The sequence below is a fragment of the Sphaerodactylus townsendi genome, linkage group LG03 (genome assembly GCF_021028975.2).
Source record: "Sphaerodactylus townsendi isolate TG3544 linkage group LG03, MPM_Stown_v2.3, whole genome shotgun sequence".
NCBI classification, from domain to species: Eukaryota; Metazoa; Chordata; class Lepidosauria; order Squamata; family Sphaerodactylidae; genus Sphaerodactylus; species Sphaerodactylus townsendi.
Window position 1 is genome coordinate 162,618,012 of NC_059427.1, and position 11,871 is coordinate 162,629,882.

Below are 11,871 nucleotides of genomic sequence, written 5' to 3' on the forward strand. Positions count from 1 at the left end.
GAGAGGGGTGTTGCATCTTCACTTTTGGTGACATTGATGTGACACTCTATGATCCCCTCAAAACCTTCTAGTAATTTCACTTCCAAGTGTTCCCCTGAAGTGATGGCATGACATTGGCATGAGGACTCCTTCCCCCTGCCCCCCACCCCTGTCCTTCCCTCTCCCACTCGTTGCCTGCCAATAGATAACCCTACCTTCCTGTAAAGTCACTTCCTCTCCCAGTCTCCAGGGTGACATTCTTGGAAATCTGAGGCTGGAGGCTAGGGAGGGCCAAACTTGAAAAAGAAGAAGGAGAAGAAGAAGGAGAAGAAGAAGGAGAAGAAGAAGGAGGAGGAGGAGGAGGAGTTTGGATTTATATCCCCCCTTTCTCTCCTGTGGGAGACTCAAAGGGGCTTACAATCTCCTTGCCCTTCCCCCCTCACAACAAACACCCTGTGAGGTGGGTGGGGCTGAGAGAGCTCTGAGAAGCTGTGACTAGCCCAAGGTCACCCAGCTGGCGTGTGTGGGAGTGTACAGGCTAATCTGAATTCCCCAGATAAGCCTCCACAGCTCAGGCAGCAGAGCTGGGAATCAAACCCGGTCCAAAGATCAACTATAATTCCAGGAGAACTCCAAGGCTCGCTTGGAGGTTGGCAACTCTACTCCCACCAAAATTCATATCTTAAATGTAAGTGCCCCGCCTTATATCAGCCTTAAAGCCCCCTTATCTCCAGGTTTCTGACAATGTGAAAGGGAAAAAAATCCACTCTGAAGACTAAAAGGAGGACATCAACCAACAGCCATCCCATCACCCTCTTAATCCCTTACCAGCCTTTAGTGTCTTTATAGGAAACTATCGGTCAGTTTTTTTCCTGGTATTTATGGTATACCATAGAGGAAATGAAAGTCCCAGAGTAGCCACTTTCTGTAGTCATTCTAGAACTTTTATTTCTCCTAGAGTTTTTGATTCTTCCAGGAAGAAGAAGAAGAGGAAGAGGAAGAGGAAGAAGAAGAAGAGGAAGAGGAGGAGGAGGAGTTTGGATTTATATCCCCCCTTTCTCTCCTGCAGGAGACTCAAAGGGGCTGACAATCTCCTTGCCCTTCCCCCCTCACAACAAACACCCTGTGAGGTGGGTGGGGCTGAGAGAGCTCAGAAGAACTGTGATCAGCCCAAGGTCACCCAGCTGGCGTGTGTGGGAGTGCCCATGCTAATCTGAATTCCCCAGATAAGCCTCCACAACTCAGGCGGCAGAGCTGGGAATCAAACCCGGTTCCTCCAGATTACATACACGAGCTCTTAACCTCCTACGCCACTGCTGCTCCTAGAAGGGTGTGGGGGGTGATTTCCCACACACACACACCTGGCGCCTGGGGATATGTGACCCCACATGTCCCTCTGGCAGATGCGCCCCTGATATGTAGCAAGCGCTTTACTCACTGGCAGGATTCACAAGGCGCATCCTTATGCAACCGGAAGCCAGACTGAAGATTGAGACAACAGTCTTCCAGGCTCAGCCCATCTCCAAGCACCTCCCTGCAGGATCCGAAGGTCTCGTCAAATATCTCATAGCAAAAACCGGCCTCTGTTCATGAAATAAAGAAGCAGGTTGAAACATTGCTACAAACAGCGTGATGGGAATCCCCCACACATGCAGACGCACCAGTGAATATTTATTTGTTTATCAGGAAAAACGCATGCACCAGTTTTTTCCCCAGAAGTCTGCTGGAAAAGCCTGGCGAATTAAAGCAACAAAACCAAACCCTTTCCTGCTTGGTGCTCAGAATTGCTAATGCGGTCATGGAAAGGGCCCCAAAGTTACCGGCAACTTATGGTGACCCGGTAAGGTTTTTAAGGCTAGAGGTAAACAGAAATCGTTTGCCATCGCTTGCCTTGATGTAGCAACTGTTTACTTCCTTGGTGGTCTCCCATTCAAGTAAAAACCAGAGCCAGCCCTGCTTAGCAAGCAGCCAATGGTCCATTCCACTTGCACAAAAAAAGATGTCTGCCTCTTTTCACTCTGCACACCCAAAATAAGACATTCAGGGGACATCTTAAAAAGAGGTGGTTTCTGGTGTGCTGTCCAGACAGCAAAGGTGTCAGACAGGAAAAGAGGCTGTTTCCCACTCAACCATTTTGCTCTCTGGTCATTTTCACCCTCAGTTTGCAACCAACTTTTTCTGTGCAGCTGAAGGGATTCTCCCTGCCACCATTTGCTGAAGGCTGCCCCATGGAGAAGAGACGTCTGAGGGGGGATATGATTGAAGTCTATAAAATTATGCATGGGGTAGAAAATGTTGACAGAGAGAAATTTTTCTCTCTTTCTCACAATACTAGAACCAGGGGGCATTCATTGAAAATGCTGGGGGGAAGAATTAGGACTCATAAAAGGAAACACTTCTTCACGCAACGTGTGATTGGTGTTTGGAATATGCTGCCACAGGAGGTGGTGATGGCCACTAACCTGGATAGCTTTTAAAAAGGCTTGGACATATTTATGGAGGAGAAGTCGATCTCTGGCTACCAATCTTGATCCTCCTTGATCTGAGGTTGCAAATGCCTTATCAGACCAGGTGCTCGGGAGCACCAGCAGCAGCAGGCCATTGCTTTCACATCCTGCATGTGAGCTCCCTAAGGCACCTGGTGGGCCACTGCGAGTAGCAGAGTGCTGGACTAGATGGACTCTGGTCTGATCCAGCAGGCTAGTTCTTATGTTCTTATGACGTTTGCTATGCAGGCTCCAATCACAGGCACATGTTCAGCCCAAAAAGTACATAGTTGTTCTGAGATGGTCCTGCCAGTTCTGGCCATATATAGTTTTCCTATTTTTTTTATTTTTGAGGAACTATTGTGACACATATATGAGAAACTTAGTCACTCAGAAGACCTGTCTACCTCCCACTGAGTAGCATTGGGTTGACCTGCCCTCTGCAAACCGACTGTTTTTTCTTTCTGTGCCGTAAGGAAAAAAAGAAGTTGGTCCACAGAGGGCAGATCAACCCAATCCTTCTCAATGGGTGACACACCCATCTTCCAAGCTACTACGATTCTTGTATTTGTGGCAGCTAAGCTACAGAGATTGAAAAAACATAGGAAAACTGTATATTGCTGGAATTGACAAGACCAGCTGAGTAGAACTCTACTTTTTGGTCAGAAAAGGCACTCAAGATCAGAGCCTGCAGAGCAAACATCCTGGGGCAACCTTCAGCACATGACAGCAGGGAGAATCCTTTCAGCTGCAGACAAAATGTCAGGGGCAAGCTCAGTGGCGTAGCCACCAGGGGAAGGGGGCACCAAAAATCAAAAATGTATTTTTAAAAATATTTTAGTGTTTTTACTTTGTCGGCCGGCAGGGGGCGCAGTTTTTAGACTAGCGGCACCAAAATTTCAGGTTCTCATCAGGTGACACTCCCAATGATACCACCCAAGTTTGGTAAAGTTTGGTTCAGTATGGATCTCCTGACCTAAACTTCACTAAACCTGGGTGGTATCATCAGGATAGTCTCTTGCTGATACCAGCCAGGTTTGGTGAGGTTTGGTCAAGTTTGATACCAGCCAGGTTTGGAGAAGTCTGGACACAGTGTATAACAGACTTCTCTCTGTGATAACACCTCTGCAGATGCCAGCCACAGATGCAGGTGAAACATTAGGAACAAGATCTACCAGACCACAGTCACGCAGCCTAAAAAACACACAACAACCAACATTGAAAGTGATGCTGGCGGGGCGGGGGGGGGGTGGATCTACCCTGAAACAGCATCATTTTCAATGTTGTTTAAACTAGGGAGCCCAGATTCTCCCTTTAAGGTGGATTTAAAAGGAGAATCTGGGCTCCCTTGTCTAAACAATATTGAAAGTGATGCTGTGGGGGGGGGTGGAATCCTCCCTGAAACAGCATCATTTTCAATGTTGTTTAAACTAGAGATCCCAGATGCTCCCTTTAAGGTGGATTTAAAAGAAAAATCTGGGCTCTCTAAACAACATTAAAAGTGATGCTGTTTCAGGGTGGATTCCCCCCAACAGCATCAATTTCAATATTGTCCAGATTTGTGAGTTGGGGCATGTTCTATAATGTGATTGTGACTTTGAGATGATACGGCGCAAAAAACTGTTCTTTTGTCGTAGTGGGGGAGAGCGGCCTTTGGTCGTGCAGAGGCCGTCCATACGGGGGGGTGGGGGGGGGGTGGCGCAAAACTTAGATTTTGCACCGGGCTCCATTTTCCCTAGCTACACCTCTGGGCAAGCTAAGGGTAAAACTGATCAGAGAGCAAAATGGTTGGGCAGGAAAAAATAAGGTGCCTTTTGAAGTCTGCATTCCACACAGCCAGGTAGGAGACATCTTGCAGGTGGTTTAGGGGGAAGAGATGCACTTTGAAGCGTTCTCCCGAAAAAGATGCCTTGAATTCAAATAAAGTGTCTTGAGGACGTCTTGGGAAGAAAGCTGCGCAGAGTGCCTTCCCAGGATGCCTTTTTTAGCATCCTCGGGAAGTCTTATGTAGGCTGTGTGGAATGAACCAATATCCGACAAGATCAGACCAGCCAGGACATCTGGGTCAGGGCTATGTGGATTAAACTTCCTATATTACCCATTAGCCAGTATTGAAATTGCAGAGGAAAAGACTGTTGTGCAGCTCTTATGAGTTTCCTGGTTCTATTACACGGCTCATTTAAGTTTCTGGATTCCGGAGCACAAGGTCGCCAGTTATAGCCCTGCAGAGAAACCAGCTGATCAGAACAAAATGACCACCATGCCTGATCCCAGGCTTTGAACAGAGGCTGGATGGGAACGAATCAGCCAGCAAAGCTTTCCATAACTGTGAAAAACCACAAAGCCGTATCGCTTCCATAATTTTGGCACAGCTTTCCAAGGCAGAGGGCTGATTCCTTGCTAAAAGCTGCAAATAAAGGACTAATAAAAGGAAACACTTCTTCACGCAACGTGTGATTGGTGTTTGGAATATGCTGCCACAGGAGGTGGTGATGGCCACTAACCTGGATAGCTTTAAAAGGGGCTTGGACAGATTTATGGAGGAGAAGTCGATCTCTGGCTACCAATCTTGATCCTCTTTGATCTGAGATTGCAAATGCCTTAACAGTCCAGGTGCTCGGGAGCAACAGCCGCAGAAGGCCATTGCTTTCACATCCTGCATGTGAGCTCCCAAAGGCACCTGGTGGGCCACTGCAAGTAGCAGAGAGCTGGACTAGATGGACTCTGGTCTGATCCAGTTGGCTTGTTCTTATGTTCTTATGTTCTTAACCAAACTAGAGACAACTACAAGAGTTGGCTCAAGACCTGGCTCAGAAGTCCAACCCTTTGCCTTAAATCTTGGAGGAGATGAGAGATTGTTACAGCCAATGTTTCTCTTCCTTTTCCCTTGCCTATCCTTCCGACTGCAGTGGACGGCGGTCAAAGTTCTGCTCACAACCTGAGTTTGATCCCAATGGAAGTCAGTTTCAGTATTTCTACCCCAACCTTCCCATCCAAAGCTGGGCTCAGGGTGGCTGACCCAGTTAAACAGAAAACATTAAAATCCAGTAATAAGTCAATTTTTTTCCTTTTTTATAGATGCATAGAAGATTCAAGATGGCTCTTTACATAGGGTCATTGACCCCATGCCTAAGTCTACACCATCCCACATCCCAATCTAATCCTTTCCACGAGAAACTTTCTGGGCAGAGGAAAGGGATGGAGGTTTGCACACTAAAGTGTCAGTTGGAAATTCAAGAAGGCCAGCTTCAGATGGAAAGTATGGACCTAGTGGGTGGCCTCAACTGGAAGAAGAAGAAGAAGAAGAAGAAGAAGAAGAAGAAGAAGAAGAAGAAGAAGAAGAAGAAGAAGAAGAAGAAGAAGAAGAAGAAGAAGAAGAAGAAGAAGAAGAAGAAGAAGAAGAAGAAGAAGAAGAAGAAGAAGAAGAAGAAGAAGAAGAAGAAGAAGAAGAAGAAGAAGAAGAAGAAGAAGAAGAAGAAGAATTGGATTTATATCCCCCCTTTCTCTCCTGAAAGGAGACTCAAAGGGGCTTTCCCTTCCCCCTTCACAACAACCACCCTGTGAGGTAAGTGCGGCTGAGAGAGCTCAGAAGAACTGTGACTAGCCCAAGGTCACCCAGTTGGTGTGTGTTGGAGCAGACAGGCTAATCTGAATTCTCCAGATAAGCCTCCACAGCTCAGGTGGGAGAGCAAGGAATCAAACCCAGTTCCTCCAGATTAGAGTACACCTGCCTCTAACCACTACACCACTGCTGCTCCACTGAAGCTCAGTGGAACATCTCTGTTTTATAAGCCCTGCAGAACTGATTAAAATCCCACATGGCTCTGGTGTCAGCCAGCAGAAAATTCCACCAGGTTGGAGCCAGAGCTGAAAAAGCCCTAGTTCTAGTTGAGGCCAACCTAATGTCTTTGGGTTCCAGGACCACCAGTAGATTACTATCAGAGGACTGCAACGTCCTCCAAAGGCAATATGGGGACATGCAGTTTCTACGATAGGAGGGCCCCAGACCGTTCAAAGCCTAAAGGTCAAAATTCAAGTTGACTCAGCCTTTGTTAGGTCCTGGACACTGAATCAACTAAAGAACTCTGTATTGTTGATTAGCAGCGTTCATTGGAAGGCAACTAAGCACCCAACTTGTTAAAACCAGTTCTGCCAAACCTGGCTTTTGCTATCCCCTTTATCCAAAAGTTGATCCCCCCTCCCGAATTCCCAAAGAATGTGAGAAAGAGTTATTTTGGAGCTTAGGTGTCCCAAAGTCGGTGATAGGTAGAGATATAGCCACCTGGCCTCCTGCCTCCACAGAGCAACGGAAACATCCCCTTTCCCCTGGGACCAGAAAGTGTCAGGGGTAAGCCTAGTTATCTACTCAGAGTGTGAAGCCATAAAATAAAGATCAAGGAAAGAATGTTCCGTTACAGCAGTGGTAACATATAGCAGGCTGGTTATGTATATCTTGTAGTGGTTACATTGAGTGGGAATGGATCTCAATCAACTAGGTGCAATCCCTGACAGCCTTCCATCCTTCCAAGGTCAGTAAAATGAGCACCCAGCTTGCTGCGGGTAAAGTATAGATGACTGGGGAAGGCCATGGCAAACCACCCCGTAAACACTCTGTGACAAATGTCCAGCTTGTTCAGATAAGTCTCATTTAGAAAAATTGTTAATTGATGAAAACTTGAATATTTTTAGGCATGTGGCAAATTTCTGTGCACCTGTGATTAAAAATCATGGCAACCTTGGTCATAAAACACTTTAACACAGAATTTTATAATTATGTAAGAAATGTCTTTCAGTTTAAATAATTTTACACCGACATTAGTGGTATATATAAATAACATAAAATAACCACTAAATTTAGATGATGGATGGATGGATGGATGGATGGATGGATGGATGGATGGATGGATGGATGGATGGATGGATGGATGGATGGATGGATGGATGGATGGATGGATGGATGGATGGATGGATGGATGGATGGATAGGTAGATAGGTAGATAGGTAGATAGGTAGGTAGGTAGATAGGTAGATAGGTAGATAGATAGATAGATAGATAGATAGATAGATAGATAGATAGATAGATAGATAGATAGATAGATAGATAGATAGATAGATAGATAGATAGATAGATAGATAGATAGATAGATAGATAGATAGATAGATAGATAGATAGATAGATAGATAGATAGATAGATAGATGGATAGAGGGAGGGAGGGAGGGAGGGAGGGAGGGAGGGAGGGATAATTTTCTTTTCTTTTGTCATTTTGAAATTAGTACTGTTTTATTCTATGTCTGTCTAGTAAACATTATGATGCAACAATAATAACCCTGTGCTCATACCAAAGAACTACCTTTACCTGGTTTTTTTTTTAAATCCTTCCAACTGCTATTCTCCCACCTGCTGTGTAATGCACCTGGAGTCCGGCTTGGAGAAGCTGTGCGTCATTGGGGATTTGAAAGGCATCAAATGCAACTCCAGCTTGTAATCTGAGTTTGTAAACCCCTTTGTGTCTCCTTACAGGAGAGGAAGGGGATACAAACTCTTCTTCTAGATTTACCCACATTCTTTGCTGCCCCAGTCTTCTACAGCTGCCATGGGAGGGGGAGGGGGATTGGATTTTTATTTTTAATTAGCGCTTGAGATATCATTATGATATCTCTCACCTTTTCTGCATTCTTCTTCTATGTCATCGTGACCCTTTCCTTGCGGCCACTAAGAAAACAACCACCATCCAAAATTTGATCCTAAACAATGTCAACCTGTTGTTTGTAGCCAAAGGGGCAGGTACCACAGGGAGAGTTGAGTCGGCAGGAATAGCTATATAGCCCAAAGGAATTCCAACTCAGTTACCAGTGGCCCTCTTTACCTTGTGTTTGGTAGCAACAACAGCTTGGAGATTTTGTTGCTGTATCGTTCCCCCTGCTTCCTAGGAGACTCTCTAGCTCAATTGAGACATAATGCAACACCACACTTAATTTTAATTACAGCTCCTTGGTGATGACTCTCAGGTGATCATGGACAACAACAACAACGACAACAGTCTTTATTAGGCAAATAAAATAACCTCTAGAACGTTTGTGATGTACAAAGCAAGAATATGATCAAAACACAGACAGAGAAACTGCATCTAGCATTAGACATTGCTTAGAAAGTTCGGTCACTTTTAAAATGATCATGCTAATCTTGGTGCACTTTGTCAAAAATGCCAATTTCATTGGCTTCCTATTTTTCCCTCCTGCCCCCGCACAAAAAGCCAACTGTATTCCAGCCGGAATTGCAACTATGGAAGTGCTCGAGAACAGGTTGTTCACATTTATACATCAAGCAGAATCACAGTTAGTCATAACTATGGTTAATAAGACAACTTTGAATTACAGCGTCTGATCCCAGTTCAACACTCCCTAATCATGTTTAGTTGGTGGGCCACATTTGGAGAATCGTAATAACCATCACTAGCTTAATCAAATCCTGGTCTCAACTGAGATCTAAATGGGATCTTAGACATGGTCTTGGAAACACTCATGCTTTGTGGGACCATTATACATATTGGCCAATTATGCACAAGGCATCTGCCGCGTGATTGGGGCAAACGTGCATCACCACAAGATTTCTTGTATGGACATATTTCCTCAAGCCCCGCTTTCACTTCGTATTCTCCCTGTGGCAAGCGAAATCACTCCTAGCACAAATTTAATTTTGCTTCGCAGTCAAAGCAGTCAGCGTTGCCAGGGAGCACAGATTAACCCCGGATCTCTTCCCTCCATCCACAGCCAGCCCGCCTACTCTCACCCCCCCCCCCCACACACACACACACTCCCTTGCCCTGCTTTGCGTGTTTTGCCGTCCACCTCTCTAAAAGCTTTTATTGCTACACTGATAGGAACAACGCAAGCAGAGTCTCTTTCTGGCTCCACTTCTGGCTCCACCTCACCGCCCTGCTTCTGCCTTCTCCTGTACACAGGAGGGCATTTTTAAAACTTTCATTCAGACAAGCTTCAGTTTTAAAAACAAGCCTCTCTTTGGCTTTTGCAAAGGAACAACGCAAGCGGTGGTCTCTTTTTGTCTCCGCCCCACCTCCCTTGCTCAGTCAATCTATCATGACCTGGTGCAAGGGTTGCCACTTTAAAAGAAATCGCACTTTCTCTGGTGCCTTTAATGTTTGCAATGTGAAGAACATAAGAAAAAGCCTGCTGGATCAGACCAGAGTCCATCTAGTCCAGCACTCTGCTACTTGCAGTGGCCCACTAGATGCCTTTGGGAGCTCACATGCAGGATGTGAAAGCAATGGCCTTCTGCTGTTGCTGCTGCTGCTGCTGCTCCCGAGCATCTGGTCTGCTAAGGCATTTGCAATCTCAGATCAAGGAGGATCAAGATTGGTAGCTATAGATTGACTTCTCCATAAATCTGTCCAAGCCCCTTTTTAAAGCTATCCAGGTTAGTGGCCATCACCACCTCCTGTGGCAGCATATTCCAAACACCAATCACATGTTGTGTGAAGAAGTGTTTCCTTTTATGAGTCCTAATTCTTCCCCCCAGCATTTTCAATGTATGCCCCCTGGTTCTAGCATTGTGAGAAAGAGAGAAAAATTCCTCTCTGTCGACATTTTCTACCCCATGCATAATTTTATAGACTTCATGTTGTCGTTTGCATCCCGATTGTGCATTTATGCACTGTAGGGTCACAATTCCCTCTGACCCCACTTATAGCGATAGTTGGACCATGAACAACAGCAATCTGAAAAAATGATTGTGGCTGGCCCTAATTTATCCCACTATTGAAGAGGGAAATATTGGATTAATGAACCGACCTCATTTCTTATGAACGCCTTTAATGTCTGCACCAAAATAATACAAATGCTAACAGTAATACTAATACCGCTAATAATGATCATAAATAAACTTCTTCCCCCTAGCATTTAGATCAGTGGCTGTGTTCTTAGGCGGCCAGCCAGGATGCTCTTAAGGACATAGGAGTTGAATTCCTCTCTATAACCTGCTCTCTCCCTCCCCTTACCTGCAGGGGTCTCCAGACCGCTCAGTGTCCAGACCACCACTAGCAGGAGACAAACCCAATTCAGTCGGGAGAGTTCCATTGCTGCTCTTGGTTGCAAACTGAGCAAAGATCTGGCATGGCTAAGAATGAGGAAATTTTAAGCCACAGGACAGGGAAGTCCCAGGCCAGCCTCTCCTGTGAACCTCCAGCTGACTCAGCCCCCTGGGAAATCCCTCCCTCCTAGGGATCCTGCCTGTTTTAAATCAGTAGGGCAGTGATGGCGAACCTTTTTGAGACCGAGTGCCCAAACTGCAATCCAAAACCCACTTATTTATTGCAAAGTGCCAGCACGCCAATTTAACCTGAATACTGAGGTTTTAGTTTAGAAAAAATGGTTGGCTCCGAGGCGTGCATTACTCAGGTGTAAGCTTTGAAGCAACCGTGCATCTCTAGGGTGAATCACGACCCTAGGAGGGTTTACTCAGAAGCAAGCCCCGTTGCCAGCAACTGAGCTGACTCCAGGTAAAGGATTGCGCTTTTGTTCTTTGCATGAAAATCAGGGGGTTTAACAGTGCTTAACAGGGTTACCTACACTGCTTCCCCAAAACTTGGTCTTAGGTTTAATGCTAATAATTGAACCCAGCGGCCCAGGCCAGCCTAAATGGGGGGGGCACTCTGCGCGTGCCCACAGAGAGGGCTCTGAGTGCCACCTCTGGCACCCATGCCATAGGTTCGCCACCACTGCAGTAGGGGATCTCTATTGTGGATTGGATTGTGCAACATCTGGAGGCTGGTCTGTGGCATTTGAGTGACAGAAACAGCTGGGCAATGCTTCCCTTTTATGATGGGTGCCCCAAGCATTTCGAGCAGGACAGGATAAGCGCAGGAATCTTCGAGCTGCTGGATATCTATGGTTGCCAACCTCCAGGTGGAGGCTGGAGATCTCTGAGAATCACAGCTGATCTCCAGACGCCAGAGCTCGGTTCCCTGGGAAACCGGGCTGCTTTGGAAAGGGGCCTCCATGGCGTTATACTCAGCGGAGGATTCTTCTCTCCCTAAAACCTGCCCTCCCCGGGTTCTACCCCCAAACCTGCAGGAATTTGCCAGCTGATTCGTTCCCATCCAGTGCCGCCAGCCCCCGCCCCAGAATGCCCGACCACACCCTGGTCACACACCCCTTGTGGCGAGCGCCTAGGGCATTGCACACACACACACACACCCTGTTGGTGGTACGCCACTTTTGGCTGCTGTAGGTTTCCAGGCTATGTGACCATGGTCAGATAGTTTTTGCTCCTAACATTTCACCCGCATCTATGGCTGGCATCTTCAGGCCATAAATAAGAAATAAAAACTACCAGTCCAGGAACAAAAGCCCTCTTAACAGGACACATGGCGTGGTGTAGTGGTTAAG

The 11,871-nt window shown here is 46.2% G+C and overlaps 1 protein-coding gene across 1 annotated transcript in view; it reads right to left on the reverse strand.

Annotated features, from left to right (window-relative positions):
* LOC125429554 (complement factor properdin) overlaps positions 1-10,589 on the reverse strand; it is a 28,859-nt gene extending 18,270 nt beyond the window's left edge. Inside the window, exons 1-2 of the mRNA XM_048490764.1 lie at positions 10,482-10,589; positions 1,418-1,562 (exon numbers count right to left, since the gene is read on the reverse strand). Of these exons, the coding sequence (XP_048346721.1) occupies positions 1,418-1,562; positions 10,482-10,560 (224 nt within the window). The 5' untranslated portion in view covers positions 10,561-10,589. The remainder of the gene's footprint in view (positions 1-1,417; positions 1,563-10,481) is intronic.
* Between the last annotated feature and the right edge of the window lie 1,282 nt (positions 10,590-11,871).